This window comes from Rutidosis leptorrhynchoides, chromosome 7, assembly GCF_046630445.1.
Source record: "Rutidosis leptorrhynchoides isolate AG116_Rl617_1_P2 chromosome 7, CSIRO_AGI_Rlap_v1, whole genome shotgun sequence".
In the NCBI taxonomy this organism is placed as follows: domain Eukaryota; kingdom Viridiplantae; phylum Streptophyta; class Magnoliopsida; order Asterales; family Asteraceae; genus Rutidosis; species Rutidosis leptorrhynchoides.
Window position 1 is genome coordinate 163,325,582 of NC_092339.1, and position 26,448 is coordinate 163,352,029.

General features: G+C 31.6%; 2 protein-coding genes across 2 annotated transcripts; one reads left to right on the top strand and one right to left on the bottom strand.

Annotated features, from left to right (window-relative positions):
* Positions 1-3,453: 3,453 nt before the first annotated feature.
* Positions 3,454-4,323, bottom strand: LOC139859743 (uncharacterized). Its single transcript, XM_071848517.1, has 2 exons — positions 3,800-4,323; positions 3,454-3,559 (listed from the first exon to the last, which is right to left on the bottom strand). The coding sequence occupies exons 1-2, from the start codon at positions 4,321-4,323 to the stop codon at positions 3,454-3,456; spliced, it is 630 nt and encodes a 209-aa protein (XP_071704618.1).
* Positions 4,324-24,424: 20,101 nt separating this feature from the next.
* Positions 24,425-25,686, top strand: LOC139859744 (uncharacterized). Its single transcript, XM_071848518.1, has 3 exons — positions 24,425-24,429; positions 24,535-24,589; positions 24,706-25,686. The coding sequence occupies exons 1-3, from the start codon at positions 24,425-24,427 to the stop codon at positions 25,684-25,686; spliced, it is 1,041 nt and encodes a 346-aa protein (XP_071704619.1).
* Positions 25,687-26,448: the final 762 nt, after the last annotated feature.

Here is a 26,448-nt window from a genome sequence, read left to right on the forward strand (position 1 = left end):
ACTTTTCTGCTTTTGCCCACGTTTCGAATAGCCAAAAGATGCAGCAGGGAGGCAGAACCCTTTAAATCGGAAGCTCACAACTCAGCCACTAACAAATCCAACTATTACTACGAAGCAGAAAATTGCCAACGTCCATTAATTTAACCACTTAAATAATTTTTCTTTCTGTTTGAGATATTAGATAAGAAATAGAGAAAATTTCTAAGTCCTAAAAACTAAAGCGTCGAGAAATAAGAAAGAAAAAGAATGCGCGTCGAAAAACGTCGAAAAATAAAAATAAGAAAATAGCGCGTCGTAACTTAAAAAGGAATTAAAAACTAAGAATTAAAAGTTGCGTCTAAAAATATTAAAGCTTCAAAGAAAAACTATATCCCAAATGGTAATAACTTAAAAAGGTACTAAAATATAAAAACGGCGTCGCAAAATTCTAAAGCACCTAAATCTTAGTCTAAAGAAAAAGCACTTAAGGGATTTTACGGCAAAGCCTAAAAATCTAGAAGTAAAAATAACTATGGCAAAAACTAAGTTTAAAACTAAATATGAGCTAAAAATACAAATATTACGCTAAAACAATTAAAAAGGGACAAAATATAAAAATATACAAAAAGTTGTAAAAATTACAATTTTTATAAAAATATTATTTTTATATTATTTATTTAATAAAACTATTAATTTTATAATTTAATAAAACTAATTAAACTAAATAAACAAAATAAAAATAAAACTAAAACTAATTAATAAATTAATTAACTAATTTAGGGTTTATTAATAATAATAAATAATAATATACCGTAATAAATGCTGGTTTAGGGTTTCAGGCGCGTCAGACAGGGTGGCTCCGCGAGTCGCGGTTCCACTTGCCTTAAAACTCTGCAAGTCGCGGAGAATGTAAAACGTTTTTTTTTTTTTAATTTTATATTGTTTTTCTAAAAATATATTTATACAAATATATATTAAAAATATAGCGTTTCGCCGAGTTCCCCGGCAGCGGCGCCAAAAACTTGATGTCGTGCGAGGTGTACGTGAAATACTAAATATTTTTACTACAAAATGCGTTACAAATTACACAAGTTTTAATTATTTATTTACAGATGGGATAAACCTAAACCTTGCTACAACACTATAGGCAGTGTACCTAATCGTAGAGTAGTATAGTTTTTAGTAAGTCCGGTTCGTTCCACAGGGAGCTGGCTTATTTCACACTATATTTTAATTAACTATATTTGTACAAAATATATATAATTATATATAATAATATATAAAAGGGGAGTTTACCGTTTAATGATCGGTTTGTCGATTTTATATTTTAAGCGAAGCGTATAGTAAATGACGATATTTAACTAACAATATAAAATAAATAACAATAATTAAAATGACAATAAATAAAAGTACGAGGAAATATGAAATAAAATATATTATGCTTATTTAAACTTCCGTAACCATGATGTTTGACGTTTTGATTTTAATTTATTGTCCTGGGTTAATTGTCCTTTGTCCTGGATGTATTTGAAACCTATCTGGTTTTTGTCCATAATAGTTCATCGGTCATAATTATAAACTGCTCGGCAAATTTAACCTTATACCCGAAGTCAAATATTCCAACTAACCGGGGATTCGAACTGTAACAAGGTCTTAATACTTTGCTTAATGAATACACCAGGTTATCGACTGTGTGTAAACCAAGGTTTTAATACTTTGTTAACAATTACACCAATTAACCTTGAATGTAATCCACCCCTGTTTTAATGAGTCCATTGACTATTAATCCATCCCCGTGTCCGGTCAAATAAACAATAATTCGTACTTATAAATATCCCGCCCATCGTGTCCGATTAAGCGTATGTGGTTATATATAGATACGCCAAATCATAACCTTTATATTAAATTAACGAGGTATCGTTAATTTAATATAAAGCCCATTAATAGCCCATAGTCTAATTTCCACAAGTGTCGTTCTTTTGTCCAAACCCCAATTATGGTACAAAACCCAATTACCCCGTCTTTAATATTTAGCTCAACATCATGATTACTTCGGCTCAAATAAGCATAATAATAACTTAAGTACGAGACATTAATTTAAAAAGGAGAACATAGCTTACATTGATTATTTATCGCGTAGTAGTACACGGACAGAGCTCCGACTTTAAAAACCCGTAAAATAACCTTTACATAACCCGAACTAATCTAATATAACACTAATCTATATTATATATATATATATATATATATATATATATATATATATATATATATATATATATATATATATATATATATATATATTTATATTATACTAGGGAGTATTATTATTATTATTATATTTTTACTCGCAGAATTCGTGACCTTTTATAGGAGTTTTGATTTCTGACAGCTCCGCGAGTCGTGGAGTTTTTAGCCTTCAAACTCCGCGAGTCGCGGAGTTTGAAAATCCAGCTCAGGATCATTTGTCTCATAGCTTGTCGACATAATTTTTAAATATATATAATATATAAATAATTTATATAATTATTTAAATATTATATTATATTCTTGTGCATAGTTGACTTGTAATTTTTGGTCCGTTGCGTCGGGCGTTGATAGTTGACTCATGTCCCGGTTCCGGATTTTCGAACGTCCTTGCGTACAATTTAATATCTTGTACTTTGCGTTTTGTAACTTGTACTCTTGTCATTTTTAGACGTTTTTTATCAATAAATTGAACCTTTTGAATTGTATCTTGAACATTTGAGCTTTTTGGACGTTTGTGTCTTCAAATCTTCGTTTTCGCCTTTTGTCTTCGCACTTATTTATTTAAACAATTACAATGAAAATATAATACAATTACATATGAAAACCTATTATTTAGGAGGGATATTGCTATGAAATATATGTTCCTTTTTAGCCTTATCAGTGATACGTAAGCATATTTGAACATGTTTTATATAATGTATAGATAGATATAGATAGATATTATCACATTTATTTAATATCCAATCGATATTTATTAACTCGCTTAATCCACTGTATATTGAATATTAATATAAATGAATGAAATGAAATTAAATGGATATGAATATGAATTAAGAAAAATTATATGAATATGGATACAACATTTTACTTAATCGATTACTCTTCCTAGGGGCAAATCTAGGGCTATAATACATACACTGTGAAACCAACATTTTACTTAACCCAGTACTATTCCTAGGGGCAAATCTAGGGCTATAATACGTACCCTATGAAACCACTTATTATGTAATGTAATTTTCTTCACAAAGTATCATGTATAGAACACCGTTAATAATAAAAATAATAATTGTTATTATAGAATGCCATATATTCTTAAGATTGGTCTCATATTATTTATGGGCCATTATTTATTTTATTATGCCACATAGAGACCCCTTTAAACTTTGATTAAAATTTGCCACTGCAAATCATTAAATACATGAAGAAATTAACAATATTATAATTTCAGTGATTCTTGATTCCTGAAATATTATTAGGAGCAGATTGTAACACAATTGGAGACAATGCCTTCCAAATTGAACTGTTTCCAGCCAACCGTCCAAAAACAAGCCTGCAAAAAGAAGGTTGATACATAAGATAAATAAAATATAGAGAAGGCCATTTTGTTGCATAGACAGTTAAACGGGTAAACGAATAAGATTTTCCAACATTTACTCTCGTCACCCCAATATATGTTTGCTAATGAAGTTTGAACATGAGAGGATATCAGTACTTAATCACTAAGCTATCTTGGAAAGATTTTCGTAAAGAAAGTACAATGGAAATATGTGACTTAGTTTGAAGAAGTTACAACAGAAAAAACTTCCATTCCAGAATCATCCGCAATCTCCGCAATAGCAAAGAATTGGGGAACAACAAACAAGTCACCTTCTGACCTTCTTCAACTTTAGCATCCAATGCAAGCTTTCCTTCACCAACTTTAGCATCCAATGCAAGCTTTCCTTCACTGCCCACAACCCGAATCTGACCACTTCCCTTAACAACATAACTAACCTGAACCGACCCATTGGCTAAGTAACTTGGTGCCAACATAGCATTAGCCTCTAACTTCAGAAATTTTGCACTTAGACCAATTTCACCAAGCATTGGAATGTTCTTTTTTGTCAAGAAATTCACAATTCCGCCCTCATTAACAAAAGTCTCACCCGATTGATCGGTATTCTCTTTGATGTGTTTATTACTTGGTTCTGGAAACTTAATTCTTGTCTGCAGTTTAACTAGAGCTGCATCAGGTTGGGAGCTTACAAGACTTTTTAACTCATTTTGGTCTAGACCAAATGCTTTACCTACAAACACTACTACATTTCGGCTCATTTAGAGCCCGTCATTTAGACGTGTTCACTATATAACACGTCTAATTATCACACGGAACACGTCTAATTTAAATTTCTACCAAAAAAAAAACACGGAACACGTCTAATTAATATTCGCAACACATCTAATTAGATATCTTCAACACGTCTAAATAAGTTTAACACCTCTAATTGGTAACCACGTCTAATTACTTTTACCGGGAACACATCTAATTGACAATACGTCTAACAAATATTCCAAATAACTCGTCTAATTAACAACACGTCTAATTATGTATACCAGGAACACGTCTGAATGAAACAAGAACACGTCTAATTGGCAACACGTCTTATTAGTGTAACATCCCGTTTTCCCGTACATGTCTAAAGGTACATATTTAATCGTTAGTACGCTTATAACTCGTTCGTTATGTGATGAAATGAAATGAGTGTTAATTAATGCGTAAATGTATATATATATATATATATATATATATATATATATATATATATATATATATATATATATATATATATATATATATATTGGAATGCATGCATGTATAATTATATGCAAGGGCTTTTGTTGATGTTAAGTCATGTGAGGCTTAAAGATGAAGTTTAGACGTGTATAGGAAGCGAGAACGAAGCGTACAAGTCAAATAATTAATTGTTAGTTGTTGCCGAGAAACTGGTCAGGCCACGCCTAATGGCGTGCCGCGATGACCATTGCCGCGCCGCGGCACCTCAAGCAAACTAGAGTCAGGAGGCATGCTAAGAAGGGTCGATTTTTCCTTTTTATGTCGCGCCGCGGAGAAGAAGGTCGCGCCGCGACCAATAACTAGAATCTGAGTCAGGAGGAGTTTAAACAACTCACATTTTTACGTTGTTCGTCGCGCCGCGAGAAAAGAAGTCGCGTCGCGACATTTCTGGCAGTCTGATGCCGAATTCAGCTTTTAAAAAGTGGGGTTCAAGGGCAAATTCATCTTTTTGCGTATAGATCTGATGGGAGCATTTAATCTCCACCACTTATCCATTTTATTCATTTCCATTTCTATTTTCTTTCTCCATTTACTCTCAAAACAAAAAAACCCAATTGATTTCTAAGTGAGATTTGAGAGTGAAGATTTGTGAATCAATCCTTGGAGCAAGAATTGAAGTCGTTCTCCTCGTTCTTAGCTACGAGTGGATAGTGTTGGTAAGTCTTAACTCCGTATTTTTAGTTTAGTTAATTTATGGTTAGGGTTTGGCCATTAGAGGCTTGTAAGACCCATTTGGGGGGTTAAATGGGTGAACTTGGGTTATGTTGATGTAAGGAAAGCCCAAATGACTATAACCTAGGGTTTGGTCTTGTGAATTGAGGTTGTAAGTGTCAAATGGTGTTGTTAGTCACTATTACACTTTTAAATTGATGAAAAAATTGTTAATGAGTTAAGTTTGACTTGATTTGTGAGTCTAATTGTTAAAATGGGTCAAATGGGTAATGTTGACCTAGTTTGGGTGAAATGGGTATGAAGTACCCTAAGTTTGTGTTAGTTAAAGTTAGTAGACTATAAATCGCTAGCTTTAGTGATTGAATAAGAGTCTTGGCCATTTATGGGCGGTTTTGGTGTAGTTGAGCTATTTAATGCAAATTGGCTCATTAAATGCTCAAGTGTAAGTATGGTGGTTGGTTCCACAAGTTGTGTATTGAATGTGTACTTAATGTATTAGGTACTTTGCTTTGAAGTTTCGGAAGTGCATAATCATCATCTTGGTGTTAAGGTGAGTGGAATAATTATGCGTGCACGTATATAATTTATTTATTTGTGTAGTGTGAATGTGGTATTGTCGCGGTGTTTAAGACACCACATTCTAAGTAACGAGTAGTATTGTCGCGGGGTTCAAGACACTACTCATTATTTTGATTGACATATGGTATTATCGCGGTGTTCAAGACACCACATTGTCATGGGAGTGGAATTGTCGCGGTGTTCAAGACACCACTCATTGTTTTGATTGACATGTGGAATCATCGCGGTGTTCAAGACGCCACATTGTCATGGGGGTGAGTTAGTCGTGGTGTTTAAGACATCACCCGGGGGATTAGTGATTACGCGGTGTTTAAGTAACACTAATGGATGTTATGAACTCTGACGGTCTTTCAAGTACCGTTCCCTTGTACGATTGGTTAACCATGGTTGTGTGAATTGTATTTAGCATATTAAATTGTGAACTATATGCTATTAATATGCTAACTTATGCTAGCTCGTGTGATTGGAATTTTAGTTATTATACTTGCGATGGTATGATTATTTATATTGCTAGCATGTATGCGGTAAATGCTTAAGTGATTGCAAGTATGTAGGTTGTTTATGCATTCATATAATTGTTGCACTCACTAAGCATTAGCTTACCCCTCTCGTTGTTTATCTTTTTATATGCAGGTGCGGATAGAGGAAAAGGGGTTGTTGGGCACTAGGTGTCCCTTGGTGATGCTTGTTGAAGCTTTTGAAGTTGGCCTAGTGTTTTGGGTAGTTTAGCCCCAAACCATGCTCGAGGTGTTGTTTGGATTAAAACTATCATTTGTGAATGGGTCAAACTTGTATTACATTTGTTAAGGGCCTTCGTGACGTTTGTAAACATTTAATTGTGATATCGTTTAAATGGGTTACATGTAACCGCTTAATTGGGTGCTAAAGGTTGTTAGTTTTAAAAAAAAAAAATTTCGTATGGAATACGGGTTGGGTTGTTTCAATTAGATTTTCCGGGAACACGTCTAAATGCTTAACACGTCTAATAAGTTTCAAAACACACGTCTAATTAGTTTTTAACTAACGCCTTTAACTGTGACACGTCTAAATAAGTTAACGGGATATATATGTAAACGATCTCCGTTTAATCAACCTAACCCTTAAAGTTCTGTTAATATTAGTCTACTGAAATTACCGATCACGTCTAATTAAACAAACAATGTAACGGGTTATATATTTAGGGTTCCATATTGAACGGGTTAATAAACAAAAACGTCTAATAATAGGAAGTTAGTTAGTTACAGAAGAGTTAGGAAATAATTTGATAACTAGGAATGAATTTTGATAAGTATATATAATATAATTATAATATTATAAAATTTTATATACCTTAAATAAATAAGATTATTATTGAAGTTATAAATAATATAAAATATAAAAAATCTTTTCAGAAATATAAAAACACACGTTTTTTAGTTTTTTTCCGGCTTGCTCTTGTTTGCTTGTTTAGCTTCGTCGCATGATTCAAAGATAATGGAGACTTCAAAATCATCAGAGGTAATTCAATATTTCTTTTTCTTTATATCTTAAGTCGTTTGTTATAAAAGTTTGTATAAATCTGGTTTACATGAACGTTAATAATATCACATGATTCACACATGTTTGAATCAGGTTTATAAATCAGTTTTATAACACATGTTTGATTGGATATATAGCACAATAATTTGACTATATAACACATCATGATTCACACGATTACCCAACACGATTATAGACATGTAGTGTAGACCTGGAGCAGAACTGAACAAACAAACGACACACAACCATCTCACTGTTTTACCACACCATGATTGACGCGATTACACAACACGATTCTAAACATCATACAACACTATATTAACAACATATAAACTTTATTAACAACATATAAACACACTATATATAACCTATAACATATAAACCCTTATTATGCAATGAAAGAAAGTTATACTATATAGTAACAATAGGCAAACACAACCTGATAGTAATAACAACTCAAAAATCTGGATAACAACTCAACGCTATGTTTGGTGAAGTAATAACAACTCAAAACCTGTATAACAAAACCTGGATAACCTGATTATTTACCTGCTGCACACTATGGCAACCAAAAGAAAACCAAACATATAAACCTAGTCTATTATATATATATGCCTAATTCAGAAACCAACCTATGTTTGGTGAAGTAATAACAACTCAACGCTCACTCCAATTTAGGAAAAAAACTCATGAGGTACTATACATATCAAATCAGACCCAATAACCAAGATGATAAGCAATGTTGACCTTATAACTACCTTCAGTGGCAATCATAACCCAAAGTGCAATCATTACCCTAATCATAACCCTAAGTACAGTTGCATTGGCAAATTAACATAAACAAAGACAGTTATATTACCATATCAAAACTTCATACAAAAGGAGCATCACAAATATTCATTAGCTCCAATAAAAAGTAGAATCACAAATATACATTAACAAACATAGTTATAGTAGCATCAATAATGAAAGGACCCGTTCATATCGATTATAAACGATTCACAATAGTTGATTACATCGCGAGGTACTTGACCTCTATATGATACATTTTACAAACATTGCATTCGTTCTTGAAAGACAAACTTTCATTACATTGAAAGTTGACGGCATGCATACCATTTCATAATATATTCAACTATAATTGACTTAATAATAATCTTGATGAACTCAACGACTCGAATGCAACGTCTTTTGAAATATATCAGGAATGACTCCAAGTAATATCTCTAAAGTGAGCAAATGCACCGCGGAAGATTTCTTTCATACCTGAGAATAAACATGCTTTAAAGTGTCAACCAAAAGGTTGGTGAGTTCATTAGTTTAACATAATTAATCCTTTCCATCATTTTAATAGACCACAAGATTTTCATTTCCATTTCTCATAAATATACGTCCCATGCATAGAGACAAAAATCATTCTTATGGATTGAACACCTGGTAACCGACATTAACAAATGCATCTAGAATATCCCCAAACAAATAAAATCGAAGTACTAAAGCAGTTCAAAATCTCTGTCTGGGGCTTGTCAAGGCCCATAGATCTATCTTTGGGATTCGCGTCAATTGGTGGCAATTATAATAAACACCAATTCTTAGGCTACCAAGTTCAACAAGGGCGATATCCGGTATAACAATTCAACCATAGAATGTAGTTTCGATTACTTGTGTCTATTTCATAAAACATTTATAAAAACAGCGCATGTATTCTCAGTCCCAAAAATATATATTACAAAAGCATTTAAAAAGGGAGCAAATGAAACTCACAATACTGTATTTTGTAGTAAAAATACATATGACGACACTGAACAAGTGTAGGGTTTGGCCTCGGATTCACGAACCTATATCATTTGTATATCTATTAATACACATAATCGTAATCAAATAAGTTTATAATTATGATTTATTAATTATATCATTCTTATCTTAATAATATATGTATATGTCTCATATATTCTTTTTGTATATAAAAATATTAATTTTTGTTATGTTATATGTATTAAATATATCATTTGTATGTTAATAATAGTTGTTATAATAATACCAAAATAATGTTAATAGCGGTAAACATGATTATCGTACTTAATATTATTAATAAGATATTAATGTTATTAATTCTATTAATGATAATAATAATGATATAATGATATTAATGATAATAAATGTAAAAAAATGTTAATTTTATTGTTAATGATAGTTATGATATTGGTTTTAGTAATTACATAATAATAATACCCATGATAATATAAATAATAATACTTATAATAATACTAATGATAATAATAATAATAATAATAATAATAATAATAATAATAATAATAATAATAATAATAATAATAATACTAATTAATAATAATACTAGTAATGATAATAATATTAGTAATAGCAATATTAATAATAATAATCATAATTGTAATTATAATTATGATAATAATAATAAATGGTAACTAATACTTTCATTGGTAATAACAATAATAATAACAACTATAATAATAGTGATAATTATAATACTTAACAATAATAGTAATAATTAATAATCAATAATAATAATAACAACAACAATAATAATAAAAATAAACAAAAGCTACCTTAAAAGAATGAGTTTCCAAAAAATAAAAACAGCCCATGCTCGGGCTCGAACCCCCGACCTCTCGAATACCCGCAAACACCTTGAACCATTCTGCCATTGTGATTTTTCTGTTTTAATACCCTCCACAGTTAATATAACTCATTTTATTTAATTACCCTTTTTCTTCTTCATCATCAAAATCCAATTAACAGAAACATATCGATTAGCCGCAAGAGTTTTAGTTCCTCATCATCCTCATACCATCTATATCGTAACATCATCATCTTATTATCATCATGGTAACATCACCATCGTTCCTCGTTCATCATTATCATCACAGTTATAATCATAATCATAATTCTCGATCATAATCATGAATCATAACGTGTATCATAATCACCTTCTATTTAATATAAACATCATCATATTCTCGTTATCAATTGGAATTACCCTAATCGTTTTCCATCTCTATTATCATTCATCTAAAGAAAAGAAAAAAAATAACGATAGAGGGGCTGTGTTGGTGGTTCTCGGTGGTTGAAATGGTTCTCAAAAGCAGTAACTAATTTATTTGTTTGAACCATATGCGTAGCAACGAAAGAATGTAACATCATATGGGTGTTTTTGGTGGTTCAACGAACAAAACGAAAGTGGGTCAGGACATATGTATTCAAGCTCGATCACACCTCTATAATTTGGCCCAATTCCTTCGGTCCAAGGATATCATAGCAGCCCAACAGCAAATCATGGCCCAGCAACAATTTCTTAAGCCCAACTAGTAAACCCATGTAATCGATGTGGGTTATGAATCCATTAAACAGCCCGCTTCCATCTGCATCTATCAATTGAGTTTCTTTTTCTTTAACTATTATTTAAAACACCAATATCATGTTACCCATGTCATATTTGTCGGCCACCATCAATAAAAAAAATAAAGCAGCCACAACAAGTTATATCTATCATCATCATTGGAAATATAATAGAAACAGAAAGGCTGTAACGAATAGCAGTGGAACGAAGGGAAGAAAATAAAATAACAAAAGATAGTTACAGCAGTTTATGGTGTTGGGTGTGGACGTGTTTTACAGGGAAAAGAAAAGAAAAATAAAAACATAAATATATCTGCAACATTATCAGTTAACGAGCAGGCTGTTTGGGTAAGAATCAATGATGGTGGTGATTGTGTTGATGATTGGTGGTTGGTGGTGGTTTTCAATGGACAAAAAGAAACATAAGTAAATGGGCAGCAGGAAATCAATGATCATGTTGGTGGTGGTTTGTGGTGAGGTGGTGTTTGTCGAGCATTTATGGTTATAGCAGAAACAACAAAAGCAAGCAGTAGTAACACAAGATTTGGGTTGTGATGGTCGAATGTGAAGCGAAAAAATAGTTTAAAAGGGTTGATAGTTATGGTGGTTTCTTGGACAAGAGAGATATATATAGAGAGAGAAGAGTGAGAGTAGGATATTGGTGGTTGTCTAGGTGATTTCCTGGTGGTTAATGATGGTGGTTTTAATCAAGACATGAAACAGAAAAATTCGCAGTTTAAATGGTTCGATGGTTTCTGGGTTTGTTCGATGTAAGTGGGTTTGGTGTTGGGATTGCATAAAGTCTTGTGGAACTCAGGTTGGTTTTTGGTATTGGGGTGAGAAATGAATTGGGTGTGAAGAACATGATGGAGAACGATGTCATGTCACTGGAGAATGGAGAGAAATGGTGGTGATGTTAACTCTAGTGATTATATCTATATGTGTCCAAGTATGTGCATATGTAAATGCATATATATATATATATATATAAATATAATATATATATATATATATATATATATATATATATATATATATATATATATATATATATATATGCATTTACATATGCACATACTTGGACACATATAGATATAATCACTAGAGTTAACATCACCACCATTTCTCTCCATTCTCCAGTGACATGACATCATTCTCCATCATGTTCTTCACACCCAATTCATTTCTCACCCCAATACCAAAAACCAACCTGAGTTCCACAAGACTTTATGCAATCCGAGCATGATGGTATTGGGGTGAGAAATGAATTGGGTGTGAAGAACATGATGGAGAACGATGTCATGTCACTGGAGAATGGAGAGAAATGGTGGTGATGTTAACTCTAGTGATTATATCTATATGTGTCCAAGTATGTGCATATGTAAATGCATATATATATATATATATATATATATATATATATATATATATATATATATATATATATATATATATATATATATATATATATATATATATATATATATATATATATTGATATAGATGGAATAAAGAATTAAGAAGTAATATAAATATTCATAGATGCACAGTAACTCAAATGATAATTCGTTTACACAGTACAGCATCCGGATGATTGATAATCACAACAGTAACACATAAAATAACAAATAGTAAAACAGGGAGCCATCGGATTCTTGTTTTTTTACTTCTTTGCTTAAAGATAAGTATATATATAACTAAAACTAGTAATAATTAATAATATTTAATTAATACAAACTAATTAATAATACAAAACAATTGATTCATGAAAATGAAAGGAAACAGAATAAATAGTGAGCCGCCTTCTTCCTATTCTTTCCTACCGACAGTTTTAGCACGAAGTGTATATCATGCCCCGTTGTTAATCAGTGGCGGATAAAAAGTCTTCGGGAAAATTCCATATTTTTTAAATTAACTATATTTATTTATTTTGGTTATTATGGTATAAAATTCGATCCTAAATTTGTTAAATAAAAATACATCAACTGTCCCTCTCATTTATGGGTGAAATATAAAAAGTGTTGAAATTTATTAATTAGCTTCTAGATATATTTTTTTTAATAAACCTAAAATTTATATAGCTCATTTTCGGATCACCGTTTATTTTAAAGTTACATAAGTTTGAATTTAACTTTCTTAATATCAATCAAAACATCAAACGAGTATTACAATCACTTAATATTTATTTTTAATATACTTTATTTATATACAGAGATATATTTTAAATAATAATTATTATAATATCCTATTTTTATTTTATTAATTTTTTAATAACAACAACATGTAATACTCCAAATTATATTTCGAATTATTATTTATCTATGCATACACACATATCTAATTACAATTAATTGTTCGTGAATCATCGAGAGCAGTCGAAGGTCAATTGAATATATGAACATCGTTTCAAAATTTTCTAGACTCAACATTACACACTTTGCTTATTGTATCGAAATCATATAAAGATTAAGTTTAAATTTAGTCAAAAATTCCCAGGTCGTCACAGTACCTACCCGTTAAAGAAATTTCATCCCGAAATTTGAGTGAGGTGGTCATGGCTAACAATAAAATGTTTTCATGACGAATATGAGTTGATAAATAGAATTTTATCATCATTGAATAATATGGATAAAACAATTCGATTATTTGAAGAGTAAAAATGAAGCTATAACAAAAGAGTGAATAAATAATGGCATGTTCATCTTAACCGGTGACGTAGTCATGGTTGATTTTAGGAATTCAAGGGATTTAAAGGAAAATCTTCGAAATCTATAAGATTTGATTCTTCAGCGAGTAAGAAAATTAGGATTTCTATAATTAAATACGGTGATCTGCCTCGAGTACTCTTTCTGATATTATAAATTAAACTCTTCCGTTCCATTATTCTCATCATTCTTATACTTTCTTTCTTAGTTCATACATCCAAAAGATTGTGAAAATGATTAATTCTGTTCTAATCCTTGATATTTTTCTAATTATCACTTCTGTCATTCTTCTTTTAAATCTTTCATCAGAAAAACCTATTTATTTCTACTATTACCTTGGGGTGATACTATTCTTAATTCTACCGCGTCCTTATATTGCTATTCGTATTAATATCCATGGTTTGTAACCTCCGTAGTGTTATTGGGCTTTATATTTTCTCTTATATTTTGGAGCTCTTTGCCTTTTTATTCTCTTCTATCCTCTAGTAAAGCGAGTAACGGTCTAGAATTCGTAAGTATGGAATTTCGAATGAACTTAATGTTCTAAACAAGAAAGAACGTAATCGCACGATCTTGATGTGTTAAATTACCAGAATTCCGGAGAGAAGATAGAATTATCAGGAAATTATGTTCTTGATATGTTTATAGATTAGATTGAATGTAAGAGTCATGTAACATGACACATGATGACGTTATAGTATGTGAATTATCATGTTTCATTAGAAACTCAACATGACTTACTGTAATATAATTACGTTGATCAAGTGTCATTATATTATACTAACTCATGCTTCAGTTCCCAACACTACTTCAATAATATTCATATTTTAAGTTTGAATATTTCAGAATTTAGAAACTAAAATAGTTTTCTTTTATGATATAACGCAGATAGAACGGAGAGATAATTAATATCGGGCAAGAATATTTATGAAGATATCTTCAGAAATATTGAATATTTTAATAATGAAAGATACGATAATATCTTAGAATTTTTGAATCAAATTGTGATGAAGAAATTCATTCACAATGATTTAGAGCAATTAAGGAGCAAGATATTCGCTAAAGATTTCATCAGAATCAGAATCATCAAGATTCTTTATGTACAAGTTTAGTCCTTATGATTTGTCCACAGTCTCCTTCATAATTTCGCATAATCCGCTTGTTGGTACTGAATTTTCTATTGAGCGTTTCCAACACTTCCATTCTTTATTATCAAACTTTTGGCCGTTTAGACCATCTACGATTTTGCTGTTTCCTCTGCATTTAATGCTACCATATCTGAATCATCGGTTATCAGTCCGAGGTGGTTTCAAGAGATTTATTTTTTTTAGAAGATTAAACGCTGATAGTAATATGGCGGAATATAAAAGGTTCCCCGGTAACAATAAAAGAGCACACATATATATCAAGGTGTTAATAAGGTTGTTTCGAACGAAAAGTTGAAGTTGACTTGCTGGAGCTGTGACAAAATTTGCTACTTTGAAAGAAATTACCAAGTTATTTTGGGTAATAATAACACTAAAGGAATTAGCACAGATACGTGTTAAACATTTACTCAGGTTCTGAGTGTTTTCAGGTGCATAACTATATGCATCAATCTTTCCTTCCGTAGATGAAGTGTGGTTGGTTCATTCTCTCGATTGAGGTGTTTTCAAGGATCATGAAAGGTTTAAACGCAGATTGTAATCGTCAAGATACAAATGAGGTTTAAGATGAAATTAAGTGGCAAACTTGAAGAATTGTTTAGTTTCATATGTTATAATTAATATTTTAATTCATTTTTAATTGTCCAATCTTGGTAGTCGACAGTTAGCAGTCCACAATCACTAACTCAATAATTCATATATAGTTTATAATATTCGAATTAATTAATACATATCGTGACCCGGGTACATGTCTCAGACTCGATCACAACTCAAAGTATATATATTATTATAGAATCAACCTCAACCCTGTATAGCTAACTCCAACATTACTGCATATAGAGTGTCTATGGTTATTCCAAATAATATATATAGATGCGTCGATATGATATGTCAAAAAATTGTATACGTGTCCCGATATTTAAATGCGTAAATAACAGTATTTAAATGACGATAAATAAAGTGCGTAAAATAAATAACAGAAATTAAATGACGATAAATAAAATTGCGAGAATATAAATTGCGATAAATAAAATGTAATCAGTTAGCTAGGAACAGTTAGCTAGGAACAGTTAGCGTGGATTCTTAACAAAATTTCTCATAGTTAATTTGTTTGTTTCTAACAAATTTTATTTTGTCCAATGTTTTCTTCATTATGCCACTTGTTAGATTCTGGAAAATCAAAATCCAAATATGAAATTGGATGAAAATGGTTATTCTGTGGTGAACGGATACGTATATCGGTGGTTGTAAGTAGGATAGTGAATGACTGTTGAATCAGCTTCGAATAATGTACAGTGTAATTTATTAATGTGAAATCTAAATATTCCTCGGGTATTACCTACCCGTTAAAATATTTTCACCATTAACAGTTTGTACAAAAGAATTTTTAATTACATTCTTTATGAAAACATATATACATATATATTTTCTTCAGCTGTAATTATGGATTTAATGAGTTAATATAACATTAAACTCATTTGCTTTTCGGTTAGAATTAGAGTGCATAATCTCTAAAACATTAGAGATTACATAATCATCATGTCGAACGAAGATAAATAATGTAGAACGTCACGTAGAACGATGATTATACTCGAGGTACAGAATGAGATGTTAAGGCATGAGATGCGGATGTTGTTGTTGATGGTACTGTTTATGCTGCTGGTGCTGCTGCTGGTGTTTGTAACCTTTGCACCATATTCTCCAAAGCCACCACCCGAGCGCGAAGCTAGTTGACTTCTTCTATTACACAGGGGTGATTATCGGTTTGGACGAGCGGATAAATAAAATCTAGAATTTGATGTAGTATATAATCGTGACGAGATACTCTGGAAATGAGAGAGAAAGTAGTGTTTCGGACAGGTTCACCGGTAAGTGCTTCAGGTTCTTCGCCAAGAGGGCAATCTGGTGGATGGAAAGGATCACCTTCTTCTTGTATCCAATGATTGAGGAGGCTACGAACCCATCCCCAATTCATCTAGAATAGGTGATGGCCGATTGGTTGATCCATTCCGATCACACTGCTTTTCGGAGCTTGATTGGGATTCCATTGCGGAATCCGAAGGACTTGAACTGATGACGAATTCCATTTCGTACGATTGAATAAAGGATTTTTCGTTATGAAATGATTTTCCAGCTATCGGGTGGTATTCTAATTACATAGAATATCTATATATATAGCGCAAAAGATTTCGTAGATTACGGAGAAATTTACGGAATATGTCAGACAAAGTTTACAGTAACAGATACGCTATGATATGATTTAGCAGATACGCTAAGATATGGATTTTGTCTATACACTATTCATGCAATCAATGCAATAAGATATGTCTAGACTAAGGATAATAAACAGGCAATTTCTGACAAAAATGATAAGCAAGACTTTTGACATGCAGACACGGTCGAAGTCCAGACTCACTAATGCATCCTAACGAATTATCAGTTAGACACACTAATGCAGACCTGGTTCGCTAAGACCACCGCTCTGATACCAACTGAAAGGACCCGTTCATATTGATTATAAATGATTCACAATAGTTTATTACATCGCGAGGTACTTGACCTCTATATGATACATTTTACAAACATTGCATTCGTTTTTGAAAGACAAACTTTCATTACATCGAAAGTTGACGGCATGCATACCATTTCATAATATATTCAACTATAATTGACTTAATAATAATCTTGATGAACTCAACGACTCGAATGCAACGTCTTTTGAAATATATCATGAATGACTCCAAGTAATATCTCTAAAGTGAGCAAATGCACAACGGAAGATTTCTTTCATACCTGAGAATAAACATGCTTTAAAGTGTCAACCAAAAGGTTGGTGAGTTCATTAGTTTAACATAATCAATCATTTCCATCATTTTAATAGACCACAAGATTTTCATTTCTATTTCTCATAAATATACGTCCCATGCATAAAGACAAAAATCATTCATATGGATTGAACAACTGGTAACCGACATTAACAAATGCATCTAGAATATCCCTAAACAAATAAAATCAAAGTACTAAAGCAGTTCAAATTCTTTGACTGTGCTTGTCAAGGCCCATAGATCTATCTTTAGGATTCGCATCAATTGGTGACAATTATAATAAACACCAATTCTTAGGGCGATATCCGGTATAACAATTCAACCATAGAATGTAGTTTCGATTACTTGTGTCTATTTCATAAAACATTTATAAAAACAGCGCATGTATTCTCAGTCCCAAAAATATATATTGTAAAAGCATTTAAAAATGGTGCAAATGAAACTCACAATACTGTATTTTGTAGTAAAAATACATATGACGGCACTGAACAAGTGCAGGGTTTGGCCTCGGATTCACGAACCTATATCATTTGTATATCTATTAATACACATAATCGTAATCGAATATGTTTATAATTATGATTTATTAATTATATCATTCTTATCTTAATAATATATGTATATGTCTCATATATTCTTTTTGTATATAAAAATATTAATTTTTGTTATGTTATATATATTAAATATATCATTTGTATGTTAATAATAGTTGTTATAATAATACCAAAATAATGTTAATAGCGGTAAAAATGATTATCGTACTTAATATTATTAATAAGATATTAATGTCATTAATTCTATTAATGTTAATAATAACGATATAATGATATTAATGATAATAAATGTAAAAAAATGTTAATTTTATTGTTAACGATAGTTATGATATTGGTTTTAGTAATTACATAATAATAATACCCATGATAATATAAATAATAATACTTATAATAATACTAATGATAATATTAATAATAATAATACTAATTAATAATAATACTAGTAATGATAATAATATTAGTAATAGCAATATTAATAATAATAATAATCATAATTGTAATTATAATTATGATAATAATAATAATAAATGGTAACTAATACTTTCATTGGTAATAACAATAATAATAACAACTATAATACTAGTGATAATTATAATACTTAATAGTAATAGTAATAATTAATAATCAATAATAATAATAACAACAATAATAATAATAAAAATAAACAAAAGCTACCTTAAAAGAATGAGTTTCCAAAAAATAAAAACAGCCCATGCTCGGGCTCGAACCCCCGACCTCTCGAATACCCGCAAACACCTTGAACCATTCTGCCATTGTGATTTTTCTATTTTAATACCCTCTACAGTTAATATAACTCTTTTTAGTTATTTCCCCTTTTTCTTCTTCATCATCAAAATCCAATTAACAGAAACATATCGATTAGCAGCAAGAGTTTTAGTTCCTCATCATCCTCATACCATCTATATTGTAACATCACCATCTTATTATCATCATGGTAACATCACCATCGTTCCTCGTTCATCATTATCATCACAGTTATAATCATAATCATAATTGTCGATCATAATCATGAATCATAACGTGTATCATAATCACCTTCGATTTAATATAGACATCATCATGTTCTCGTTATCATTTGGAATTACCCTAATCATTTTCCATCTCTATTATCATTCATCTAAAGAAAAGAAAAAAAATAATGATAGAGGGGCTGTGTTGGTGGTTCTCGGTGGTTGAAATGGTTCTCAAAAGCAGTAACTAATTTATTTGTTTGAACCATATGCGTAGCAACGAAAGAATGTAACATCATAAGGTTGTTTTTGGTGGTTCAACGAACAAAAAGAAAGTGGGTCAGGACATATGTATTCAAGCTCGATCACACCTCTATAATTTGGCCCAATTCCATCGGTCCAAGGAAATCATAGCAGCCCAACAGCAAATCATGGCCCAGCAACAATTTCTTAAGCCCAACTAGTAAACCCATGTAATCGATGTGGGTTGTGAATCCATTAAACAGCCTGCTTCCATCTGCATCTATCAATTGAGTTTCTTTTTCTTTAACTATTATTTAAAACACCAATATCATGTTACCCATGTCATATTTGTCGGCCACCATCAATAAAAAAAATAAAGCAGCCATAACAAGTTATATCTATCATCATCATTGGAAATAGAATAGAAACAGAAAGGCTATAACGAATAGAAGTAGAACGAAGGGAAGAAATAAAATAACAAAAGATAGTTACAGCGGTTTATGGTGTTGGGTGTGGACGTGTTTTACAGCAAAAAGAAAAGAAAAATAAAAACAGAAATATATCTGCAACATTATCAGTTAACGAGCAGGCTGTTTGGGTAAGAATCAATGATGGTGGTGATTGTGTTGATGATTGGTGGTGGTTTTCAATGGACAGAAAGAAACATAAGTAAACGGGCAGCAGGAAATCAATGATCATGTTGGTGGTGGTTTGTGGTAAGGTGGTGTTTGTCGAGCATTTATGGTTATAGCAGCAACAACAAAAGCAAGCAGTAGTAACATAAGATTTGGGTTGTGATGGTCGAATGTGAAGCGAAAAAACAGTTTAAAAGGGTTGATAGTTATGGTGGTTTCTTGGACAAGAGAGATATATAGAGAGAGAGAGAAGAGTGAGAGTAGGATGATGGTGGTTGTCAAGGTGATTTCCTGGTGGTTAATGATGGTGGTTTTAATCAAGACATGAAACAGAAAAATTCACAGTTTAAATGGTTCGATGGTTTCTGGGTTTGTTCGATGCAAGTGGGTTTGGTGTTGGGATTGCATAAAGTCTTGTGGAACTCAGGTTAGTTTTTGGTATTGGGGTGAGAAATGAATTGGGTGTGAAGAACTTGATGGAGAACGATGTCATGTCGCTGGAGAATGGAGAGAAATGGTGGTGATGTTAACTCTAGTGATTATATCTATATGTGTCCAAGTATATGCATATGTAAATGCATATATATTGATATAGATGGAATAAAGAATTAAAAAGAAATATAAATCTTCATAGATGCACAATAACTCAAATGATAATTCGTTTACACAGTACATCATCCAGATGATTGATAATCACAACAGTAACACATAAAATAACAAATAGTAAAATAGGGAGCCATCGAATTCTTGTTTGTTTACTTCTTTGCTTAAAGATAAGTATATATATAACTAAAACTAGTAATAATTATTAATATTTAATTAATACAAACTAATTAATAATACAAAACAATTGATTCATGAAAATGAAAGGAAACAGAATAAATAGTGAGTCGTCTTCTTCCTATTCTTTCCTACCGACAGTTTTAGCACGAAGTGTATATCGTTCCCCCTTGTTAATCAATGGCGGATAAAAAGTCTTCGGGAAAATTCCATATTTTTTAAATTAACTATATTTATTTATTTTGGTCATTATGGTATAAAATTCGATCCTAAATTTGTTAAATAAAAATACATCAACTGTCTCTGTCATTTATGAGTGAAATATAAAAAGTGTTGAAATTTATTAATTAGCTTCTAGATATATATTTTTTTAATAAACCTAAAATTTATATAGCTCATTTTCGGATCCCCGTTTATTTTAAAGTTACATAAGTTTGAATTTAACTTGCTTAATATCAATCGAAACATCAAACGAGTATTACAATCACTTAATATTTATTTTTAATATACTTTATTTATATACAGAGATATATTTTAAATAATAATTATTATAATATCCTATTTTTATTTTATTAATTTTTTAATAACAACAACATGTAATACTCCAAATTATATTTCGAATTATTATTTATCTATGCATACACACATATCTAATTACAATTAATTGTTCATGAATCGTCGAGAGCAGTCGAAGGTCAATTGAATATTTGAACATCGTTTCAAAATTTTCTAGACTCAACATTACACACTTTGCTTATCGTATCGAAATCATATAAACATTAAGTTTAAATTTAGTCGAAAATTCCCGGGTCGTCACAAATAATATTCATCACAAATTACAATTTGATTGGATTGTTCTCTCTCATACCTGTGCCATCTTTGACGAAAACATTTTTTGAGAGCTTCTGTAATAAGATTTTTTCAGACCTCCTTCTTCTTGGTGGAGGACTGGGTTTCATTCTGAAATTTGTTAGCTCTGCATCAATATGTCTAATCAGTGGATCTTGCTCTGTTTTAACTTCTTCATTAACATCTTCATCAAGGTGTTCTTTTTTTGTCGTCTTCCATCAACATTTCTTCATCAACATCGTCAGAAAACTCTGCATCTTTTTCTGCTTCATTAATATTTTAAACACTCCATCTTTTATTTCTCGAACCACATAATCTTCTTCTTTATCCACATTTTCTTCTTCGTCTTCGTTCATCACCATCTGGACATCATCATATGAAACAAACTCTGCATCTTCTTCAATCACTGCATCTTCTTTTTCATTGATGTTGTCATGAACATTTAAATTTTCATCAGACTTTTCCTTTTCAACATCCAGTTCATTAACAAACATGAATAACTAAATGTAGTAAGTAATTTAAAAGTCTAGAAAAAAACAACATTTAGTTAAATCATTTACCTTTATGTGCTTCGATTGTTTCACTAATTTTTTGGTGAATTTCTGATGTTGAACATCCTTTTCATCATCAACATCCTCTTCATCATCAACATCCTTTTCATTATCACCTTCCCCTTCATCAGCACCTTCTACTAAATTATCAACTTCCTATTTATCAGCACCTTCGACTTCATCTTCAGCATCAGTCCTCTCATCAACATCCTTTTCATCTTCATCATTCTCTTCATCATCAACATCTTCTTCATCATCATCATCATTCTCTTCATCCTCTTCATCATCGCGCTTTTCCTTTTTCTGAGACTTTTCAATAGCACCTTCCACTTCATCATCAACATCAGACTTCTCATCAGCATCGTCTTCATCATCATCTTTCTCTTCATCATCTACATCTTCTTCATCATCATCATTCTCTTCATCATCATCATTATCTTCATCAACAACATCCTCTTCATCATCATGCTTTTGGTTTTCCTGAGACTTCTCATTAGCAAACATGAAATATAAAATGTAGTAAGTAAGCATTTAAATATTGTAAGAAAAATAACATCAGTTAAATCAATTACCCTCGTTCGTTTATCGTCTGATTTCTGTTTCTTTGTGATTTTGTTGTATCCTATTGTGCTACTTAAACCCCTTTTTCGACCACCGTGTTCCTTCCCCACATGAGTTAACAAGGCATCCCCGCCTTCTTTATCTGTCCTAACCTAGAAAAATAAACATAAGTAATCAATTATAGAAAAATTATGAGTTGGTTAGTCTAAAAATTCAAATATAAACATATTACAATTTTCTCTATAAGCGGCGCAAATGTTTCTGGGCATACTGCCGTCTTCCCTTTGTCATCCGGCTTCATCCTGCCCAGCACGTAATACCTCACAGCAGGATCTTTGATATTGTGGTATGGTGTACGTTTATGAGGATCATTTGCTTCTGTATCCCATTGTGCTTTTTTCCCACGATATCCCGAACGACCAACTTGAGCATACTTTTCTTTTCCTTTTTTGAAAGCGTTTTGCCTGCCTTTTTCTCTTAGTTTCTACATAGTTTTAATGCGATTAAATGCCTTTTTCAAAGCTTTACAATATCACAATGTACCTCCAAACCTGATACAAATCAAATGAATAGCACTTACTTGTCTAGCAGGCGTATCTTCGATTTCACAATTTTTTTTCCATTTTTCTGGAGTTATGAAATCGTAATCTTTTACTTCCACATAAGGAAGCTTGCCTTCATCCATATACGTTCTTAACTTGTGCTTGAATCTCGTAAACGCTGTGTTGCATTTTTGCAGTGTTGTTTTCGTGCAAAATCGTCTTCAATATTATGAAGTTCCTGTATAACTTAAACTAATGTAAGTGTTGAATGTTGTAACATATATAAATAAAAAGTAATTAAACAAAATCTTAGATTTTAATACCTTTATTTTGCTCCATAAAGTTTGTTTCTGATCAGGAGACACATGCTTCCAATCCTTTACAAGGAAATCACAAGTGCTCCTAGTTAAAACGCCAATGTTGCTCGAAAAAATAGCTTGGGTTTTTCCAATAGCTTGGCCAAACTCGTCAAATTCAATCTTCAACTGAACGACAGTTGACTTCTTTTTCAGTTTGTTTACACTTTTTTTTTGTTGCATCTGTACACAAAATGCAATAGAAAAGATACACATCAAATGCAATAGAAAAGATACACATCTAAGAACATGCATATACAAATTAAGATCATAGTACATCAAACACAGGCTTATACACCTTAATATCATTTCAAACACATGCAGTCTTATTATTGTGTTATGAATAACACGGAAAGCATATCACACATACACAATATGCAATAACAAGGAAATTGACCGAACTCATAACCAAACCTATTTCAAAGACTAATTGCGCGACAATAATATTCATGTTTTTTTCTGAACAAAAAAGTAATAAATTTAGATTATCAAATACACAAAATTAATTATTAATTATAATTACTGTTAGGAATTAACCTTTGAAATACACTCTTTTTCTCTTGAAATACGTTGCTTCGTGTAAGCCATGGTAGCAAAATAGAATCGTGCAGAGACCGAATCTAAAATAGAACAGAAATCGAATAGGGTATTGAACAATTAGGGTTTACAGATTCAAGGGATTTGGGTTACTTCGTGGTTTTTTAGAACACAGAAATGATAATGAGGTAATGGGATTATGATCGATAACTCAATTGATTTTGATTTGGGGGTTTTTAATAACAGTAGGCCATACGTGATGTTTTTTTAGAAAATAAATGTAAAGTTGTCAGGTTAACACAATTGCTTAGATGGTTAGGATGTTGCTTGATAGAGAGGAGGTCGTGGGTTCTAGTCTCTTTTCCAACTTTTTACATTCTTTATTTTAATAATGTATTAACTTTTTCAATCTTTTTACATTCTTTATTTTAATAATGTATTAACTTTTTCAATGTTGCTTGTAGATGGATCAGAATACTTGGATGTACGAGATAGGTCGAGCTACCTCTGAGTTTATGGATAGTGTTGATGAATTTATTACAGTTGCTGAGACTGATCAACTAGAAAAAGGAAACACCACAATTAGTTGTCGTTGTAATAAATGCAAAAATGCACGGTGGTATGCTGATTCAACCGATATAAAAAATCATCTAATTGCACACGGATTTATGAGAGGGTACACATGTTGGTCTTTTCATGGTGAGTCATTAGCTGACCTTAACCCGTCTGTTTCGGATAACGATACCGATAATGAAGAAGATTCATACAATAGTGACAATAATGTTAATTTTGATGACATGTTTGACGATTTGGATATGGAGGATAATGTTGCTGATAAATATCATGACAGATTACAACAACTATTTGTTGACGCTGAAAAACCTTTATATACCGGTTGTATGAATTTTACAAAACTTTCCGCCGTGATACAACTGGTTAACTTAAAATCAAACAATGGTTGGAGCGACACTAGTTTCACTAGCCTGTTAGAGTTGTTGAACAAAATGCTACCAGAAGGTAATGAGTTGCCGATTTCAACATACCAAGCAAATAAATTAATGTTCCCAATGGGATTGGAAATACAGAGAATACATGCTTATCCAAATGATTGTATATTATACAGGAATGAAGACAAAGACCTTCATCAATGTAAGTTATGTGGTACATCTAGGTATAAACGCGGAAAACCAATTGATAATGTTGATAGTGATGTGTCAGAAAATGGGCCTCCTACAAAATTATTGTGGTACTTGCCTATCATACCAAGATTAAAAAGATTATTTACGAATGAGAAAGATGCAAAATTATTATGTTGGCTTGCTGAAGATCGTAAAAATGATGGAAAAATGCGACATGTGGCCGATTCACTTCAATGGAAAAATTTTGATAAAGATTTTGAAGAATTTGGGGATGAGATACGTAATATAAGGTTCGGACTCAGTTAAGATGGAATTAATCCTTTTGGAGATTTGAGTAGCCGTCACAACACGTGGCCCATTCTTCTATACATTTATAACCTACCGCCTTGGCTATGTATGAAAAGAAAGTACATAATGATGTCTCTTTTGATTCAAGGCCAAACGCAACCTGGAAACGACATTGATGTTTATTTGCAACCATTAGTTGATGAAATGATGGAATTATGGAGTACCGACATACATGTTTATGATGCATATAAGAAAGAATACTTCCAACTACGGGCAATGATTTTTTGCACCATTAATGATTTTCCTGCTTATGGTAATTTGTCTGGATATAGTACGAAGGGAAAAAAGGCATGTCCTATTTGTGAGGAAAATACTCACTCGATATGGCTCACAAATTGTAAGAAACCGACATTTATGGTGCATCGAAGAGAGCTTGCTGAGAATCACCCGTATCGTAAAAAGTCAGATTTATTTGATGGTACTACAGAGGATAGAAAACTACCACCACCATTGGATGGAGAAACTACACTCTCCAAAGTTACTAATATAAATGTTGTGTTGGGAAAGAAAGGTTTTGGTCCTCCCAAAGGTATTTGGAAGAAAAAGTCTATTTTTTGGAAATTACCCTACTGGAAGCATTTACGAGTCCGACATTGTCTTGATGTTATGCATATTGAGAAAAATGTTTGTGAAAGTTTGATAGGGTTACTGTTGAACATTCCTGGAAATACAAAAGATGGAATTAAAGTTAGAAGGGACATGGAATTAATGAATATCAGA

Excerpts from the sequence above, each read along its gene's own strand:
- LOC139859743 (XM_071848517.1), bottom strand. The coding sequence starts at position 4,323 with ATGAGCCGAAATGTAGTAGTGTTTGTAGGTAAAGCATTTGGTCTAGAC. Across the intron at positions 3,560-3,799 it reads GAATGGAAGTTTTTTCTGTT|GCTTGTTTTTGGACGGTTGG; the intron begins GTAACTTCTTCA and ends TTCTTTTTGCAG.
- LOC139859744 (XM_071848518.1), top strand. Across the intron at positions 24,590-24,705 it reads TGATAGAGAGGAGGTCGTGG|ATGGATCAGAATACTTGGAT; the intron begins GTTCTAGTCTCT and ends TGTTGCTTGTAG.